The 21,262-nt window shown below is 33.2% G+C and overlaps 1 protein-coding gene across 7 annotated transcripts in view; it reads right to left on the minus strand.

Moving 5' to 3' along the window:
- Pkc53E (Protein C kinase 53E) overlaps positions 1-21,262 on the minus strand; it is a 140,718-nt gene that overhangs the window by 58,983 nt on the left and 60,473 nt on the right. For 5 of the 7 annotated variants that reach the window (XM_036369223.2, XM_036369221.2, XM_036369225.2 and 2 more), the window contains exon 3: positions 6,681-6,707. The exons of the other annotated variants lie outside the window; for them this stretch is intronic. In XM_036369223.2, the coding sequence (XP_036225116.2) occupies positions 6,681-6,707 (27 nt within the window). The remainder of the gene's footprint in view (positions 1-6,680; positions 6,708-21,262) is intronic. 7 annotated transcript variants of the gene reach the window in all.

Here is a 21,262-nt window from a genome sequence, read left to right on the forward strand (position 1 = left end):
TTCATGTGTTGATCTATTGAAAGATTTTGAGAAGATTTGTGCCATCTTCTTACAGTAGATTCTTATGTCACATTGCTAGCTTATTGGTATTTGTCCATACATTCTTATAAGCTAAGATCTATTGCAGAAATATGTTGCACTAACTTTATATCTCAATATACCATTTTTTCAAACACTTATTACTGTGTCACTAAATCCTGATTATTACCTGTTAATATTAATTTTTAACATTGTAATACTACTTTTAGTAGGAGGTTTGAATTAATCCAAAAATTTTTCTACAAAACTACATTCAACTAACGTACTATTGTAACTGAATATGTAAGTTAATATTATCTTCGTATGCAAAAAGTTTTTATTTCCGAATTTTTTGTTTTAAGAAAAATAGAAATTTAATTTTTTCCTATATATTGTTAAAAAGAATTTAAAAATTATTGATGCAAAAGAAATTTTATTCTGAATTTGATACTAAATAACTTTTCTACAATAGTTTTTCCGGGTTGAAAAATATTTCTATAAATCAATACAATTAAAATTTTATCGATGGTGGTAACTATTAAAGTTTTTTGGATTGTATCATTGTTTTTTGTGCTTATGATTTTGGCGGATATACATACTTTTAAATTTGACTTTTTAATAACTTAGTTAAGCATTATAAATTTTAAATTAAAGGCAATTATACATACGAGTACATATGTTAACAAAAGTAGCGCTTGCAATTAGTTCACATAAGAAAGAGAAGTGGGTTATTAAAATACATAACCGCACCTCGAGTGATTAGCCAGATCAGATGAGATCAGATCAGAGGAATTAAAAATCAAATGCCCCGCCTTTGAAATAGCAGAATTGCTGAAATGATTCAAAGCAGATTTGCAACCTATTCGAAAACAGAAAACTAGGTGTAGATTGATAGCACGAATAACCGCTAAGCGAAATGTGTAATGAGTAATCTTGGCTACACATTTTTTAGAGAGTCGTTATCAATGTACGTTCATATAAAAATAATTGAATATTTGTTTGTTATATTTTACGAACTTTGAAAATATTAACGATGAAAATAGGGTTACTAATATATTTTAAGCAAAATAAACGAAATAATTTTTGGACTAAGCCCTCTACTTTTTTGTAGTGCTTTGCCATTGTATTTGCTGAAAGCGAAAACAAGCAAAATGCAGGCTTTATTTTTATTCACAATTTTTACCTTACTTTTGACCATATGCTTTATCTAATTTATTTGAATTGCCCCGCTTTTTCACTTAATCCCTAATTAGTGCAAGATTAGCGTCTTCTATTTTGAGCACGTATTCGCCATCTATTTCACATGTAAAACAGTGACGAAATGTGAAAATAATGAGAAGCTAAAGCATAAATTACTATAGTTATTAACACAAATAGCGATAAGGACACTGGGGTAGAAAAATTCAAATAATTGTAACATTACGGCATTATGCCCAGAAATGTAGAAGTAAATGCTTTGGAAATTTTCCAAAACGTAAAGCAAAAGTTAATAAAAACGAATGCTAAAAAAAGATTGTACACAAAGACATCAACACTAAATGACAATGTCAGTAATTACCGTTAACAAGTGAACGAGTACATTTTTGTTGCAACAAATGCTCTGAACGTGACGAACGCCATGGGCACGTACAAGCCAGCACCTACAAATTTGTGTAGGTGTACATATAGGTATATGTAAGTGAGACCCAGGAATGTGCATATATTCGCCAAACGCTAAAAAGTACTGTGTGAAGCGGCACCGAAGCAGCTACAGTAAAGCGGATTATTTTAGAAATTCCTCACTGAGCACTGCTTTTCACAAATACTTCTTTTCTCATTTTGTGCTCTTGAAAGTAAAATATGCGCTCTTGAGTTATAAAATTTCGGTTAAAAAATTATATTTTAAAATAAATTTTAGTTTGATTTGGAAATGGTTCAATCAAGATGATTTATTGTACTGAAAAGTGGTAGTTTGTTTATAGCTTTTACAATTTTTGTTTCTTAAGTAGATAGTAGCTTTCGCCTTATAACAAAATGAAGGACACCGTAGCAAAAGCGGCGCCAAAATGTAAGCAAAATTTTTTGCTCACGATATGTAATAGTAAATGACTGAATTAAAATTCGAAAATTTAACAGTCTTAAAAATTCTATTATATTATTAGAATCTTACATAATTAAAAACCATAAGAAGATGAACAACGATGCCAGTTCTAAACCAGAAAGTACTTTATATTGCTTGAAATACGAGGGGGGGGACATTACTGATCACTAGAGACTTCAGTATTATTCACGGCTACCTAACATTTTTAATGTATAGTATATTGTAAAATCCACACTGTTATTAGAAGTCATTTCCTATTGCACACCCGCTACCAAGGCTTGTTCACATCTAGAGTTTTCATACCTTGAAAAAGGTACAATATATTAAGTTTTTCACGAAGTTTATAACCTCTCGAAGGAAACGCTATAGGGTATATAATAATAACATGCTCAATTTAGCTGTCCGTATCTTGACATGCGAACCAGTTCTTTAGTTTTTGAGACATCTATAGCATGTAGATCCCATACAAACTGAATGATTGAAGTAAAGTGCCTGTATGGAAAGCATTTTTACTTGTCAAATTTATCTTCACGAAATTCGGCATAAGTTATTGCCTAAGACAATAGTGCAATCTGCGTAAAAAAAGATCGAATGGCTATAGCATATAGCTGCCATACAAACTGAACGATCGGAATATAGTGTTTGCATGGAAAGCGTTTTTATTTGACGAAATCTTCAAGAAACATGGCATGAGTTATTGTTTAAGGCAATGATTTAAGTTCTTGTAAGGTATATTTTTTATTGGTGAAGGGTATTTTTGTTTCGGTGCAACTGAAGCAAAAATTTTTTCTTAATTTAAATTATTGAAGTTATTCGGGTTAAAATATGTTTCATTGATTTGGCAATAAAAGGCATATTTCTAGTAGTATTCAGCGACTTGTCTCATGGATTTTTGATTTAAGTTCGTTCGTTAAATTTTTAAACCAACTCGTGTTGTTGTTTTGATTCTTTTACTCACCTACGCATCAGACTACGTGCTTACTTTAGGCGATGAGCAAAAGTTTGAGTAAAACAAACTTAACTTTTTATTTTAATAAATATTATATATTATCTCAATCATATCATATATATATGTAGGTGTACGGGTAACTATTTTCAATGTTTTTGGGTATTAGTTAACTAATAGTGTCTTAATTAATATTTGTAAAAATTACTGAATTTATGCTTGTTAAATATAATAAGTATAGTTGCACATATTTGAAGTTGTATATATCCAGAGACGTGAACCAGTGATTCTACTATTAGTTAAGTGCTCTTAGCAAACAAGTGCCAAAGACAGGGAAAAATATAAGTTATTAACTCATGGTAAGGGTTTGTTACAGTAAATACTAATTGATCAATTAGTAAATTGTCTAACATACTCTTTTCACAGGAATTAATTGATGAATTAATCAGCCTTTGCTCGATTAAAGCGCTAATTTAAATAAATTTACTATACAAAATAAAAATCTTAATTTACTACATCAATTCTTATGCGGAAGTGAGTCTAGCTGCTGTTATCGCAAATATTCTAATATTAAGAAGCTCCTTTTCCTTTTTTAAATAAAGCCGCTGCATAATCGTAACAAGATTGCACAGACTGAAACAGTTGAATATTATTCATATACTCACGAAAAAACGAATTCAATTGTTTTCCATTTAACCAACGACTTATGAACAGTAAAAAAATTTAGAACAGCTGATCGTTATTCAAGCCATTCGTTAATCGAAGAGCCGGATGTGTAAAAGCAAAAACTAGTTTCTTAATTATAATTTTAAGGAACTAAATTAATTTGGCTGTGAAAAAGGGCTATAATTATATGGTGAATTGGTTTAATTGTTTAATTATTTTAAAATAAAGTTTTTAATTCCAACATTTGTTGTGGAATATTCAAATTTGAAATAGTTTAAGGTGCCTCGCAACAAGATATTCTAAATAAAATTAATCGATCTTAAGTACGTTTTTATTTTGTTTGAAAATAGTACGAGGTTTCTTAAGTCCAAAGAAACTGCATGAAGCTTTCTGAAGCATAAATAATAGTTTTGAAATACTTCAAGTATTTTATTTTTGCTTCAGCTTCAAATTTTTCTTCTATGTTTCAGTGAAACATTTTTCTTGCCACATCTAAGCAACAACAATGGCAAGCGATAACCATTTGAGGCTTATAGCTGTGTAGGAGAGCTGCTCAATGGAGTGGAAGAGAAGAGAAAAGCAAAAAGAACTGAGTAGGCCGTGGGTACTAATAGAAGTACCTTTTGCGTGTGATAACATCCACTTTAGCTTTTATATTTAAATGTTGCCACATAAAGTTGACATAATTCATTATTAATTTGTGGTGATGTTTACTTTGTGTTGGCGTTTTAAAGTTTGGAAACATAATTTTGTGTGTTCTACGGTGGTGTTTTTTGTTTTTGTTGGTACATACCACAGGTATGTATTTTAAGACTGAATATTAGTATAAAGAGAAACTGCTGTGAACCGTTTCTTTTTAAATTAGTCTTTCAGTATGATGTAACGGGTTGTATAAAGGCATATTCGGTACACTCGGAACTACTCAACAAATACAATAGTTTCAAATACCAAGAAACACAAAAAAAGTACTTTTTCAGCGGAGGTTGAATTGATTTCGTCTTTGCAACTGATTTTTAATTACTATTTATTTTTCGTTCAGTTACTTCAGATGATTTGAATCTCACTGAGGGTTACATCTTCTTTGTCACATAGACCACCAATGGTTCGGTTATAGACGCAGAAATAGCTTTTAATATGAGAAATTCTTGTCACAATACCGATTAGTTTAGCTTTTGAAGCTCGAGAAATGCAACATTTATCAGCCATAAAAACTCATAATCCATGTCCAAACTAGATCTCGTGCAATCTGAACTTTTTTCAGATTTCTTTATTCTTGTATTTTTTGTTTAGATTTTTGTTCGATTGATGTTTATTATGATGTGTATTAATAGTTCTTTGGTTTGAATAAAATTTCCGTTAATTATTTCAGCTATTATAGTGGATCACTTTTAATGGTCACTTCGAAGTACTGCGCCAATTCACAGGTCTTTTATGATCTAATTAAGAATATTTCGAACAGGTAATATATTTTGTGAATAACTGAAGGCTAGTGTGACTTATTTTACCCATTATAAGTAATGTTCGATATCTTTCTGTGTTATACACTGTCTTTCAACTGGCTCTTATACAATTGGGACTCTGTTTTAACTACCTGCTTTTTGTATCCACAAAAATATGTATGAAAGCAGGCAACTAAGTTAAGCACATACGTTTTTGTATGTATCAACATTTAACTTTGCGAAGCTAACCTGTACATTCTGCGTTCCCATATAATACTCCTCCTTCTTCAAACCTCATTTGAAGTCTGAACTCTACCTTATCCTTCATTTAGCAGCCGCTAATTTTGTGCGTTTTCGCATAACTTTAAGGTACTTTGCATTTACAATACTTAAGCAAACAATGGCAAATAATGCAGCTATTGTTATCTTAAGACTTCAATTAACTTTTGCTTGACTTTGTATTAAATTATTGAGTCGTGGTTGCGTAGTTCACGGTTTGGAAGGCTGTATTGTTATTGTTCACATCAACTGCTGTGGGTGTTTAATGTAAATTGTTGTTATTGTGGTTAAAAGGTTTAATAATTTGGTTTACGTTAGCCTAATTGGGTGGATTGGTATAAGATAAAAATCGATTAGAATATCTATGTAGGGATCCGTTTCAGTATATTCTGTTTTCTTATGAGCTATTAAAGCGGGGCATTCAAGCTCTCTTTTATGAAACCATTCTTGATTTGACCAAAAATTCGACGGTCGTACTCATTTATCGCGCTTGTGATGGCAAAGGATAACCAATCATTCGATATATAATATACTAGTTTATCGAATTAATTGAAGGAGTTTTAGGCGCTTACGTTGAACATGATTATATTAAAAAAGGCACGTGTGTAATTTCTGCATTGGGTATAGTAAGTAGTATAGAAACAAGTTTTGAGTTAGATTCCTATATTCTAACTAGGTTAAGAAATGTATATGAGTTTGAGAATTGCTCTCTAACGATTAAGTTATGAATCATAAACAAATCTCTTTTTTATATATCTATTACCCTCATAAAACACATAAATTGTTTGCTTCTTCGTCACTGGAGTATAAAAATTTCCATGTGCATCACAGTGAATGCGTAACTAAATTTTATTTGTTATTATGCTTACAAAATTTAGGCTTAAATGTGAGATAAACAGTCTGCATGCCTAATTAATTACTAAGCTTTAATTGCAAATATGTTTTATCGGTTATTGTTTGAGTTATGCGGCTAAAACCATATGTTATGTTTATGTGCGGCGCATATTAATCATACAGATTTTGTTTAAATGCTTAGTAATGTTGACACGGCAATAAAGCTTAAGATTATTAAGTTTATATGGATAAGTGAGTTAAATAGAGAATTGATATTGTATGTGGTAAAACGATATGGTTGGAGTCACAGAGCTTGTGCGTAATTTGAATAATTGTGAATATGTAATGGTTGTTCTTCAAATATGTATGTTTTTTAATATTCATATAATTTTTTTTATTTTTTCTTAATAATACCTACATCCATCGATAGCCCACTTGATAACCACTGAAAATAAATAAAATTGAGAAATAAATAATTTTTTCAATCAAAGTTTTGAAATTTCATCCAAAAAGTTGCCAAACTACCAACCTTAGCTATACCACAAGCTGTTAGAAATGCTGAACGAAAATGTAGATGAGTAGACTTTTCGTAAAATAAAGCTACGTGAGAAAATAATGAATTATATTTCATATTATGATGATGGAGAGTCAAAACTTGCCTACTCAGAAGTTACCAAATCACCCTTTATAAAGAGTTTTTCAGATTTCTTTTTTAGTTTTAGAGCGCGAAATCAAACCCTTGCCAGAGATTTTCACGCACTCTATAGTGTCCTAGCTCTATTCATGGCATTCTCAAAGGAGTAGTTAATTGAAGTAATTGTCTTATAATCACACAACTCTTACTTTTAAGATGTCGTTATTTTATAATTACTAATAAATTTCTTTTTTGCTCCAAAATAGGGAAACATATTGATACTATTGTATCAATGCCCGCTGCTATAGTTAGTAATTATATTATAATACCATTACTAGGCATTTTTTTATACTCTCGCAACTTGTTGCTACAGAGTATAATAGTTTTGTTCACCTAACGGTTGTTTGTATCACTTAAAACTAATCGAGTTAGATATAGGGTTATATATATATAAATGATGAGGATGAAGAGACCAGTTGAAATCCGGCTAACTCTCTGTCCTTCTCTTCGTCTGTCCTTCCGTCTGTGCAAGCTGTAACTTGAATAAAAATATAGATATCTTTATGAAATTTGATACACATGTTTCTTGTAAATTGGGTTACAACCCGCCCACTCCCCCTATAACGGTACTGTGGGCGTGGCACCGCCTCCTTTTAGGTGAACACCCATATCTTGATATCTGCTTAACCGATATCAACCAATTCGGTACATAACATTCTTCTCATATTTCTATATTATAGTTGCGAAAATGGGTGAAATCGGTTTACAACCACGCCTATTTCCGATGTAACACCATTTTAAATTTCCTCTGATTTTTTCACTTTCCAGTATGCAAATCAAGCAACAATAATTGTATCGGGGTAAAACTTTGCGTAAAAAATACGTTTAAAGTATGCCACCTTGTGACCAAAAATTGTCTAAATCGAACCAAAACTGTTTAACACCCTAGGTACTGAATATGTGGACCACAGTACCTGTAGTTGACCTTCTACCGAAAATATCGGTCAATCCACAAAGTAATCTCAAACGAGTATATCATTTGATTTTGCAAGAGTATTAAAAGTTCGGAAGCCGGACTTAGCCCTTCCTTCCTTTCTTTTAATTTTCATTATTATCAACATTAATATATATCTTTTTTGCTAAATAAATAAACTGCAAATATTTAATTAAATGATCAAAACGATTTATTATAACCATTTTCCGCGGCTGCTATTACCGCTCCATATTGTACAATACATTTCAGTTGTATATGTTTCCTTACATAAGCCCGCAAGTTAGCTGCCTCTCAAATTCATTTCGTCATGGATTGTTTACTCCAGCGCATTCTTATCAGCTTTGTAAAAATTAATAACGCAATTATTGATGAGATTTGCATGTCTTTAACCGTTAGCCAGCATATGGTCTTATTGAAAGTGACAATGCGATAGCATACGCTCGTTGTCACCGCTATCTTTGCCTCAGCATAAGTTGAAGCTTTTGTTATGAATTTATGCGCTCGTTTATCATTTAATTGCTCAGTGTTGGCTACTTTGTTCAAACTTGTCTAGCAGGCAGGCTGCTTAGCAAGTGCGTATGGCCGTGTGAATATCTCGGATGCTATTGGCGTTAAATAGCTTATCACCAAAGTGTCAAATATATTAATGAATGTGGTCACAAGTGGCTTCTTGAATAAATAAATTTACTTATAAGCGCTTAGATAAGTATTTATGTAAGCAGAGGAAGTCCACATGACACAGCTCGATTGAAAAATCGGCCAGTCGAGTGTGTGGAATATAAGGGGAATTTTGTTGACGAGTAGTATTGTACATACGAATGAAAAAAGGAATAATCCATTTTTTAATTTAATAATTTTCTGTGAATGGGGAAAACTTAACGTAAGCCGCATTGCTTTAAGAAAAAAAGTAAAACAAATAAAAACTTCTAAATTTATTTACAAAAATGTAACATTATAAAATAAGCCGTCTACGATTCACCTTTCACTCTATTATAAAGAAATGTATGCAAAGTGATATAACAAACTAATTAAATACTCTATATGTTACGTTCAGTGTAAGAAAGATGGGTGGTGAAATCGATCTTTATTCTAACTCTATTTGGTTATACCAGCCAGCTTTTTCAAGGTTCGGCTAATCTAATCTTGTTTTAGCAGAAAATATATTCTATTTTACTGACTTGCCTCTCCATAAACTATATGTTTTATAATATACATAATATGCTCTACACAAAGTATGTACCAATTTTACAAAAATTATACCCCGTCATGAGCAATTATAAATAAAGTGGTGTTCTTTCCTAGCCAACTCAATTAAGATTGGTTAGATACTTTGTTCAAGCTCACAGCATCATTTACCTTTCTTCCCAGCAAGCTGTTGTTTTTCAAGTAGGTTTCATAAAATATACATTATTCTCAATATCTATAGGCTTCTTTAAAATTTGAACTGATTCTTTTGAAATATAAAGGTATCTAAGGAGGATTTTCAAGTGGATCATTGCACTTTAAATAATAAGAGAGATAGAAATTGTGCTTCTCTTTTTCTTTGTTTTTGAAAAAATTTAGCTCAGAGACTTTGTTAAAATTGTCCGAACCTTCGGTTAAATATTTTAATTACCGCATTCGGAAGAGCAAAAACAGAGCTCATCATGCAGTTACATGTTTTATGGACGTGACCATTTCTCGAGTATCAGGAGAAATTCCCTGGTAATATATCAAAAACTATTTATCTTACACCTTCTTAACATATTTTTAATATCATATTTCTTAAGAATAATATGGCAGGGAAGTTTATATGCACCAAATTTCCACAACTTTCTCTATCTATGCTGACCTTAATTGGGATAATAGAAACCTTACGTCAACATGACTATCACAACATGAAAAAATTAATAAATTTCCGAGTTAATCGTATTAAATCCTTATTTAGGGACGTGCAGCGCAAAAATAAATGGAATTGTCGTTAGAACCACACAAAACATAGTTAGCAACTAAACTTAGAACCGAGTACGTCAGCAAAATCAACAACAATAAGCAACAAAAAATTTAAAGACAGTACAAACGTGGATTAACAGTAATGACGCGTAGGACCAGCGCTTAAATGCCGCTCCTCAGCAACACAAGTTCAAACTCAGGCACCCGCACAACTAAAAACATACATGCATACACATAGTAGTAGTTGGAAAGGACGAAGCAACCACGCGCTGCCACTTCAAAATTAATTAAAAACTAAAATCCTTTACAGACAGCAGCGGCTAGCAGCTATAGCGTATTGCGTGAGCGCTGCGCACGCATACAGTCACATAAATACCGTAGCTATGTATATGTATATATTTTTGTGTTTGTATATATGACAGCACAGCGAAGAGCGTAAGCACTGCTGTTGTTTGTTCTCAAGTGCCGTTGACAAGGTCCACTCAAGTGGCATTGGACCTGCCAAATGTGACGGAAAAGGGATTAGAGCCAAACGCGAATTGTTACTGCAAAATTGTATAACGGAAATTTAATTTTGTAGCCTAGTTTTTATTTGCCGTATTTGTATTTGCTATGCGCGGAAACACAAACTTGTTGTTGTATACAATACAGTATACCTGTGACTGATTGATTGACTGTTTACTTGCGTTAGTGGAAATTGTGAGTATGTGAAATTGTAAGAACGCCAACGCCCATTCAAAACAATGTTGATTTGACGGAGTTGTGAGCATGTAGGTGAATTAATACCCACAAAAGGGCAATTGTTTCCTCTTGAAATAAGAATTCTAAGGATTAAATTTTTAATTTAAGTACAATAATTGTTTACGAGACAACATTTATACATTTTGAACTGCTCCTCTTCAAAAGAGATCTGTTATTTTCTGTTTTATTTTTATTTTTAATCACTATTTCTGTAGGCAGATATATAACAACAATATTATTTTATGGGTTTTCCTAAGCCGCCCGTCTTCAACAATAACACTTTCAAAGGCATATTTTAATTTCTCTGTCTCCATTTATCGAAAAAATTGTCTCTCTTTTGCTATTTAAATCTGTATAACACTTACTTTTGACTCTATCTGAAAGTAATGCGAAATCGATTGGTTGTAAATTCATATTCATATTCATATTCATATTCATGCTCAAATTTATAACCATATTTATATTAAATAATTTTTAAATACAAGTCGCCCCCATCAGTTTGTATCATTACAGCACAATGCGCAACAAGTGCAGACGCACACATGCATAAAAAAGCTGCAAGTGAATTGTGCGATTGCTGCAAACTGATTTTTGCAAACAACTTTCGAATCCACAAGCAGTCGCTCTTGGAAAGGTGAATCCAAGGCACCTCTGAGAGTGTTTGAATATGTATGGATTTTAGAAGAAAGTACAAACACTCACAGACATCACTTGAGTCCATACTGTTGCGTTTCCCCTGGTGCATTTTGCAGTTGGCGAGGCGATAACTCTTTCTTTCCAACTGTATCCACTGAAGAGTGAAACGCGGTGATGCATGCAAGCGTACTGTCTCATTGTGCTGTTTGCGTTCCTCGTGTGTGTGTTTCTGACACTTCTCCCACACTCATTACTTTTTTTATACTATCACTCAGTCATATTTTAATGCCCTGCTTTTACTTTTAAATTGTGCACGCGAAGAAGAAGACTTAATGCGGTGAACGCATTCGAGAGATAAAAAGCTTAGCAAAATGGTATCGTGGTGTGTGCTGTAAGCTTTGGCTTCTGTCGCCTTTCTTTCGAGGATATTTTTTTCTCTTGAATGTGCAAGCTTTTGTTGTTGCATTTTTTTCTTGCTCATAGACTTTAGCTAGCTTTAAGAATACTCTGCTATATATTTCTCTGAGCTCAGGACTTCTCTCTGACTAGCAGGACTTAATACATTATAATAAACTGCACACCTGTCGAGGAAAAATATTTGAATCCAAATGTGATTCAAAGTACACAATATCTGAACTTATGGAACGCTCCTGAATATCAGTTTTGACTTGCTGCTTGAAATTCAGGGTTAAGCGGAACATTTGCTGGCCTTGATAGCTCACTGTTTCGCTCTCGCAAACATTACACCATGTTCACGGGATATTGCGAATACCTTACTTATCTATATCTCTTATTTTGAGATCTTTTGTTGTGAGTAGCAGAACCCAGTGGCATCACGGAAAAGCTCACAGCTGATGAGATGACAAGGCAATACATTTTAAAGAAAAATATATCTGAACTTTTAGAAGGGACTTGAATATCTGCTTTGCCCAGTTATAGAAATCTGTGAGTGACAGGAACTTACTCCCTTATCCTTTTCCTTAAAATCTTCAGATTTTTCAAAGATGATATCTGAACTTATGGAACTCATATGGAGTCGTATCACGGTGGCCCAAGAGACAGCTCTAGGTTAGGGTTCTATGTGAAAGTCAATAATTACTGCGAAAGAGTAAGCATTGTTACATTTCGAAGTCAATCTCTCCAAGGGTAGTCATCTATAGATCGGAGTCTCTTCTCTTTCTAAGCAAACCTTGACTAAGAGTTTTCACGAATATTCAACCGCTCTGAAACCAGATTATTTCCTTATAATTAAGTGAGCTCAGTTCATCCCGGCGGCTCGAAGTGTCTCCTCTTGCGTATTTCTGCGATCATTAGCTCACGGAATTGCTCACGTTTAAGCGTGGTTTGCCACGGCCGAAGCCTAAATCATTCGTGCGCAAAACTACCAACATACAAATGCAATTAAAAAGCAATTTCAGGGAATGTAAGAAACGCACCGAAATCCGGACATAGAAATTTCGTGGAAAAAGTCAAAAGTGTGTCATATTTGCCAGCGTCAAGCCAACGCCTTTAGACCGCCACATAGAAATTGCTTTTGTGGTCTGACGTGAGTGAAAGCATAAACGAGAAAACAAAAAATAATAACAGCAACTTCAATGTATAACCAAATTCACGTTATAAATGCAGGCAGTGCCCAACAAACAACCAGCGGCTATGGCTCAGTTACAGAGGTGAGTTGGAGAGTTGCAGTAGTGGTGTTTGAATGTGTGTCCGTCTGTTCACATAAGTTGACTTGGCACCCAGAGCTTTGCTGGCAGGTGCACACACTCGATACTGTTGTTGTGGTTGGCGGCTTAAAAGCGCTAAAGTGTTGCTGGAACAATAACAAAGGCGACAAGAACGGCAACACCGACATCAACAGTAATAATCAACTGCCAACTGCAGGCGCACCGCATGCGGTAATTAAGTTGCTTGTTGGCTGATTGTTTCATACAGTGTAGTAAAATTGCTTGAGGCGTGTGAATTGCCGCTTTTCTAACGGTGCGGTTGTTTGAGTAAGGATAGGGAAAAGTTTCACAGAGAGTAATTTAATTTTATTATCGCATTTTGGAATTCTTTAGTTTTGCAGTAAATGGAGAAAATGGGAAGTCACCGAGTCAAATTGAAGCTTGGTTCTAGGTCTTGCTTTTCCGTCGTGAGTTTTGTTTTTCTAAAGCAGGGTTATGCTAACTACTATTCGCAGGTGCTAAATCGTAGATAGATGGCACTGGAGTTTTTAGCTGTAGTCGAACGACTTTATCAGTTGTCAAAAAATCACGAGCTCTACAAGAGCCGCCTTATTATGTATCAAAATAGTTGTCAGTATTAGTTAATTTACTATTTTACTTAATTCCAAAAACATAATACGTCCCATCTATACCTTTTCAGTTGTATGTTTCTCTTACTCAATTGCTCTGCGGATTCGTTTAATTCGGTGTATGAAGTCAATCGTGGAGCTAAGAGACTGTTGAGTGGTGTTAAGTAGCAAATCGTGAGCTTGAACTACAAAGACCTGAATATTTCTATACTTAATTTTATTCCATGAACAGGGTATATTAAGTTTGCCACAAAGTTTGTAACACCCAGAAGGAAATATGTGTATATATGTATATAGATGATCACCATGATGAGTTGAGTCGATTTAGCATTGTCCGCCTGTCTGTCCGTTCGTCCATTTCATTTGGCGGAACCACCGATATGGGACCACCATAGCATGTAACTGGCATACAAATTGACCAGTAAAAATCAAGATAAATAAATGCAGCTGTGAAGGGTGCAGCCGAAGTTAACATGTTGCTGGTTTTTCAGTCACTTCAGATACTTCAATATTATATTGAGGAGATGTATTTCTATAAAAACAATATGTATATAAAAGAGCATTTTTATTTTATGATGTGGTTTTAAGAGTCTCTTCGCTATATGACAGTCAATTTTAATTAGCAATTGGGATGAAAACTTGGTAGTTTCTGATTTTGTAACATTTTAGTCTCATCATCTCCCGAGCATGCTCTGCATTGCACGGGTTGCTGACCTCTGCCATATTACTAAGTTCCCTTTTGCCAAGAAGTAGAAACTTTTTGGTCTGCCCAATATCAACACTATCCCAAAATAATTTAATGGTACGCCTTGTGTTGCTAGTGCTAGATATGTTCCTCTGTGGTCCATTGCTTCAAACAACCCTTTAGGGAGCTGAATGGTCTATGGCAGCTTAGGAGAATTGTGTTCCCAGCTACCCCCGAGCGGGTCAACTCGTTTGCCTTTTCGTTTTCTTGTATTTCTATATAACTGTATACTCAGATGATATTAACCGTGCTTCCTACTGCGAGTCTAGATATTGCCTGCTTGTATAACGAAGTGAGACTTAGAATAGACCTACGCCAGGATGTCCGCTAGAATGTTTATGAACTTGGTGGACAGAGCAGAAGCACACTTGGCAACTTCAGTTATGAAAACAATTTCGGTCTGAAAGCCTGAATTGTAGTCATTGGGTTTAAAGCTGCCTTTTACGTATGAATAAGGGGTGAGATTGATCCGAACCCTATGTTCCTGTTTTCGTTGCAATTGCACAAAAGGCATATTTTAAAGCTTATGCAACCACTTTACGATTACTTTGGTAAACACAATATTTTCAATCAGAATGAACTAATATTTTTAAGGTAGCTTTAACCATTCTCTGAATAACTTTTGCCCCCAAGAAGCCTTTATTTGATTTAAAATATTTTGTGCAAATTCAAAAAGATTTTAGCTTCAAGCAGACAGCTTTTAACGCTAGTAATACAAGCAGTTTTTATTGTTGTAAAATCTTCACAGTGTCGGAAACGGATTTCTTTCAGTAAAAATACTTTTATTTCCTCTTATTTCCATTTATTTAATGACTAGTGTTGGCCAACTCGCTGTGAGTGGGTGTCATGCAGCGCCGGCGAAATAAATTTCGAGCAACAAAATTTGAAATGACAGCTGAAGGAAGAGCAATTTTTGTACATACCGACATACAAATAAACTTTATATATGTGTGTTTGTTCGTGCGTTTGTATTAAAAAGTGCGCTAATTAAATCGAGCTCTCACTGAAAGTGTGCTTCATTTGCGCGTTTTGCTGCCACATTTTGCGCGCATTTTTCTTTTAATTACTTTTCGTTGGCAATATGTTGCTTAATGAAATGGACAGGATGGCAAAAACTGACTAAAAACAACAAAATAAAAAACAGAAACTACGCAAAAAATCCTGAAAAATGTGAAAATTCATTCAAAATAATTGGCGCTGCAATGCAGGAGTGGTTTTAAAGCATTAAATATGTAGCAAAATGCAGGAAAAGAAAAGGAAGATTAAAAAAAAAATTGTTATTTTTAAATATATATTTTGGATTTTTAAGCAAAAACTTCAGAAATTGTGGAAAGGTGTGAATTATCTCAAGCTGCACTGATTGGCTTACACAGTTTTTATATACTCGTATATACTTTTATATAAATGCAAAATTTTTATATGCTTGATTTAATGAAATCCTGCATACTTTCGTTACCAAATGGTTGAAGCAAATTTAATTGCCTCAATCCGTGCTGTCATATTTTTAACAGGCATAGCTTTTTCAGTTTGCGGATCGACAGGTCGTATAAGTAACATAAATTGAACGCTTGAAGGCAAAACTATTTCTGACAAGTAGCGAAAATAAACAAATTCTTTTACCAAAATAAATGAGAATTAACGAAAATTCAACAATGTGCATAAAACTTAAAATTTATGCAAAAAAATAAATAAATAAAAGTTGTGTGCAAAAATAATTGGCTTATTTACTTTATTTACGTGCTGCATTTGTGCTTTTGTATACAATATTTTTTTTAAACTTATTTTTCTTTTAGTTCTGAGCTAATGATTTAGTTTTTGTTACCTTGAAATTGTATCAAAGTTCCAATTCTTTACAAATAATATAAAATCTTTGATTTATTCGAAGTGACAGGACGTATGAGTAATATTCTCAATGGGTGCATAAAAACTATATAGAACGAAAAACATATATGTTTTACTTTTTAATATTAGCTTTAAAGTAATATAGTAGTAAAATGATGCAAAAATCTATCATTTATTGTTTTTCCAATATTTAATAATTTATAATTACAATTTTATATTTTAGCTGATTATCCTTTACCTCTACTTAAACATTAAATATAGTTACTATATCGAATACTTTGCTGCTTTTGTATGTTTTATTTCCTTATATATTTTCAAAGAAGATTTTATAAATAAATAAGATTTTAAAATAAATATAAAGAGTTTATAAATCTTCCAGTATAACAATATTTTTTTGTTTACAATTAATAAAATTTATTGCTGATCGCTAGTGAATTCCTAGTTTGTGGGCAAGCACATATTGGTATACTCTCGCAATGTTATCTCTGCATCTCTCTCCCTCTTTGGAAGTTTATGCACGACATTAGAAAAATTTCCACACACTCTTTGACCACTTGTGCTTACTTTGCGCCCACAAAACTAGGCACACAATATAAGTTTAGCTAATTAAGCTGATAAATGTGACCAGAAAACTCACTCAATCAATGCCTATGGCGATGACGCTAATCTGCCAAAAATATAGGCAGACGAGAAATAACTTAAAATGCTTTTGACATTAAGCAATCGACCCATTAATGATCCATGACTAGAATACACACATAAAGATGACCGCACAATGAGGCACACAGACACCTCTAATGAAGCACACATTTTAAGGCAAACAGTTCTTTCTAATTAAAATCATACATTTGTGAGTTAATGTAAATCATTTAGCTTTGGTCTTAAGTCATAAATGATAGCAATCATAGACATAGCAATCATGAATGCAGCTGATGGTTGATTTTTATCTAGTTATCTTTCGTATATCTTATTTTCACATAGAAAATGTTGGGATGTTCTCTGTGCTTAAGCTGTGCTTAAGTGTCTCACCATTAGAAGGCGCAAAGAAGAAAAGTTAATAATTAATATTATTTCTCTTCGTTTTTATACATTCTTCTTTCAAGATGGAAGACACTAACTTGGTTAAAGTTCGGTTGTTTCTTCTAGAGCAAGTATTCAGTCACAGAAATAAAGCTTAAGAGATGAGAAGATAAGTGAAAGCAAAAATATCGACTGATAACGTGGTTGATTGGCATTAGTTAAATAAATGCGCAGTGTTACTAATGACACTTTTTCGATGAATTATAAGCAGTTTTGTTGCTAGTCCTTTGAATGTGCTTAATAAGTTACTTGCGAAGTGCGAATATTAGAACTTAATGCGAATATTATTATTAAAGAAGAATACATTAGAAGAGGTTAAGATAAAGATGCTCTCGTTAAGCCATAAATCTTTAAGACTGAAGAATCAAACACTTATGACAGAAAAAGGAATAAAATTGGTGGCACAAAATAACCGTTCTATGAGAGAACTATAAAGGAACTGTCTTAAAATTTATTTTCTGAATTTTCTATGAGGTTTTTAATCTGTTGAGAAATGTTTTTTCAGATCTCAAAGAAAATACTTAGCCAAAATATTAGTAAGCATTACATTTCAAGTTTAAAATTTTTAGTATGCAGAAATGCAAGTTTAACAAGTAAGGAAGGGCTAAGTTCGGATGTATTCGAAGATTTTATACTCTCGCAAAGTCAAATGGTATACTCGTTTGAGATTTCTTTGTGGATTGGCTGATATTTTCGGTAGAAGGTCAACTATAGGCACTGGGGTCCACATATTTAGTACTTAGGGGCTTGAACATTTTTGGTTCGATTTAGGCAATTTTTGGTCACAAGGTGGCATACTTTAAACGTATTATTCAAGCAAAGTTTTACCCCGATATAATCAGTGTTGCTTGATATGCATAGTGGAAAGTGAAAGAATCAGATGGAATTGAAAATGATGTTATATGGGAAATAGGCTTGGTTGTAGTCCGATTTTGCCCATTTTCGCACTAAAACATAGAAATATGAAAAGAACGGTATGTTTTAAATTTTGTTGAAATTGGTTAAGCAGATCTCAAGATATGGGTTTTCACCTAAAGCGGGCTGTGCCACGCCCACTGTCTAATTTTGAACGCGGTTCCTATAAAGTCATCTCATACCATCCCAGAAATAAAATTTAATGTCTCTGGCATGTTTAGTGCTTGATTTATCGCGCTTTTAGTAGTTTTTAACAGTACCGTTATATGGGGAGTGGGCAGAGTTGCCATCTGATTTACTTATTTTCACACCGTCAATAGAGGTACATTTGCTTCCAGTGAATAGTTATAGTAGTTATTATAGCATTAGCGGTTTAGGAGATATGCACATTAAACCTATTAGAGGCGGGACCACGCCCACTTTAAAAAAAAATTTTAACTGCAGATGCCCCTCCCAAATATGATCCTGTGTACCAAATAACAGTCTTGTATCTTATTGCGGAGTTCAGATATGGCAATTTATTTGTTTTTGATTAATGGCGTTTTGTGGGCGTGGCATTGCCAAATTTTTAGACAAACATTTCGTCAAATGAAAAAGTTCTTAATTCAGGCAGTTCACTCCCAGCGTTTAGTTTATATTGAAACTACATATATGCTAAGAACAGCTTTTATTTTTAGTTTTTGAATCTGGTTTTTGGGAGTACAAAACAAAAATAATTTTAACGTTAATATAATTATTTTTTAATGCAATATTTGAAACCCTATGTATTAGTAGCTTATTCTTTAGACTGCGGCGGGATCTTGAAAACCTTAACCTGAGTTTTGTTCTCTTTATTTTCACGTGGACTCTCTATGTATGTCTCTATTAATTGTAAGTCGCTGATATTTGCGCTTGTGCTTGTTGGTAGCGATTGACCATACAAAACCACATGTGCACATACATGTGAAAGCAGGTGGTTTTGGCCTTGAATTTTTATATGAAAATTATTAATTGTGTATCCTTGTATCGTGTTTGATATAGAGGTTATGGCAGATTATAGTGAGAAAGATATTTATATAAGAGCCTAATTAAATACATTATTATTTCGGTCGAAATCTTCACAACTGATGAATTTATTATACAATTATTTATTTCACTGCGCTATATAGGTTATGTATATGCATATATACATACATAAGAGGACATAACATCTAATTACATAGGCATGTTATAGTGACTATTCATAACTGTATTTTTTTAATCATATCTAACCGCTCTCAAGAAAGAGACTCGTTTGGCGAATTTTCCTTAACATAAACATTATTTATTTTTTACCTATTATCATATTCAATGCGTGTTATCCTATTTACCTTTTACGTACATATTTTCCGGGCACTTACTTTCCTTAATTTACGAGTTTGACACATGCTGCTTGTCGTGCTTATAATTGGAACCATAAATATATACATATGTGAATTTGTGCGTGGCTTATATGAGTGGGAGTATATATTGTACAACATTCATATGTATATATGTAAGAATCAATAAAAGAATATTTTATTGTATGTTCCAGTTCCAGTTAGTGAATATGTACTTATTTGTATATAAGCTTGTTTGTATAAGTGGCATTCGTAAGTATGATTGTTGTTAATAATAAACAGGTATGTAAGCATTAGTGTGTGCTAAAACTGTTGCTAACACATTGTTGATTAAATTATTTCTAAGCAGTAAGCATATTTGTATATATATATTTACATAAGTGTTGTAAGTGACCATAATATTTGTTGAGCACTAAAATTCTGAGTCTTTAATTTCTGCGAAAGTTATGTGAAAATGGTCTGCGCTTGATAAAGGGTGCGGCATTTTTCAAGTGGGTATGTTGCAGAAACGGAATAGTTTGATCCATAGTGAGACATAGCCCTACACTTGGGTGAAATCAGTAATCATTAAGCAATTTTTCAGTTATTTGTAGACAAATATAACGAGTTAACATTTATCGATATCGATTTCTAGCGACTTTTTGTTTTGTTTGTGGTAAACCCCGGTTCAAAAAATCTCCAATGGTGCACTGGTGACTCATAGGTCAGCATAACTCTTCGGTTACTCAAGTACGTCTTAACAAAGTCACCAGACAGTGCTAAATGAACCTTCCCACACCGAATTTAACAAAAGGAATGTTTTCGGTGCGATTGGTAAATTTTTCCTCCAGCTGATTTGGCTAAGACTTAAATATTACTAAATTGAAGTCTCCACAATGTCTTTATCAGATCACTGAATCAATACACATATATTAAACTATCAAAAACTTTTTGTAAATAATAAACAGAAAGACTGATAATAATTTCGGTCTGAAAAATTCTTCTAAAATAATATTACTTATATACTTTCAACATATGAATCCCATTGGAGAACATATAATATTTTAAGAACTTTGAAAACAATAGCTACACCGTTTATCTCCCTTTGACAAGGAATAAAAAGCTTTCGTATGGGTGTAGCATTAAGCTTTCTATTATTAATCACTCTTTTACCTTTTTTGTTGTGCTAATTTATTGCCATCACTATAATTAGCATAATTCTACGTAATTTCGCAATAATTCGCGTAAAAATGTCAACTGTGGCAATTCATCAAAGAGATATCATTCTGTTCGGGATGGGCGTATGAACAACGAATAAAATATTGTGTTGTTCGAATCGATTTTTATGATATTTTCGAAATTAAAATCTGGGAAATGAGTAATTAAATATTTCGCTAAATTTTATTTTTAAGCTGTAATTATTTAAAACGTTTAGTACGATTGTCGGTTAGTGTTTGCAAAATCTATCTCTCTATTATATATAAAAGTTTTCTGCTGCTGTCGAGAATCAACTAACATAAGAGCGAGCTAGCTCGCGCTCGGCGGGGGGCGGACGTAGGCGAGCGAGCGAAGCGAGCGTCCCGGAGCGCAGCGGAGGGCGCCTAGTATATATATATATATATATTATATATATTAGGGTGGATGAATAAAGTTTCTTCAATTATGAGCTCTTAATTGTAACGGGAAGGGAGGACGTTACCGTTTTCGTTTTTCTCTTACTATCAGAAAAAAAATATTTAAATCTCGCTTCCAAATATTTGCAAAACATTACGTTTCATAAGTTTTGCAGGCAATTGAATGCTCGTTAAAAAGGTGTATAATGATATTTTTCGTAAACCTGACCGGTTA

The sequence above is a fragment of the Bactrocera oleae genome, chromosome 4, assembly GCF_042242935.1.
Source record: "Bactrocera oleae isolate idBacOlea1 chromosome 4, idBacOlea1, whole genome shotgun sequence".
Lineage (NCBI taxonomy): Eukaryota > Metazoa > Arthropoda > Insecta > Diptera > Tephritidae > Bactrocera > Bactrocera oleae.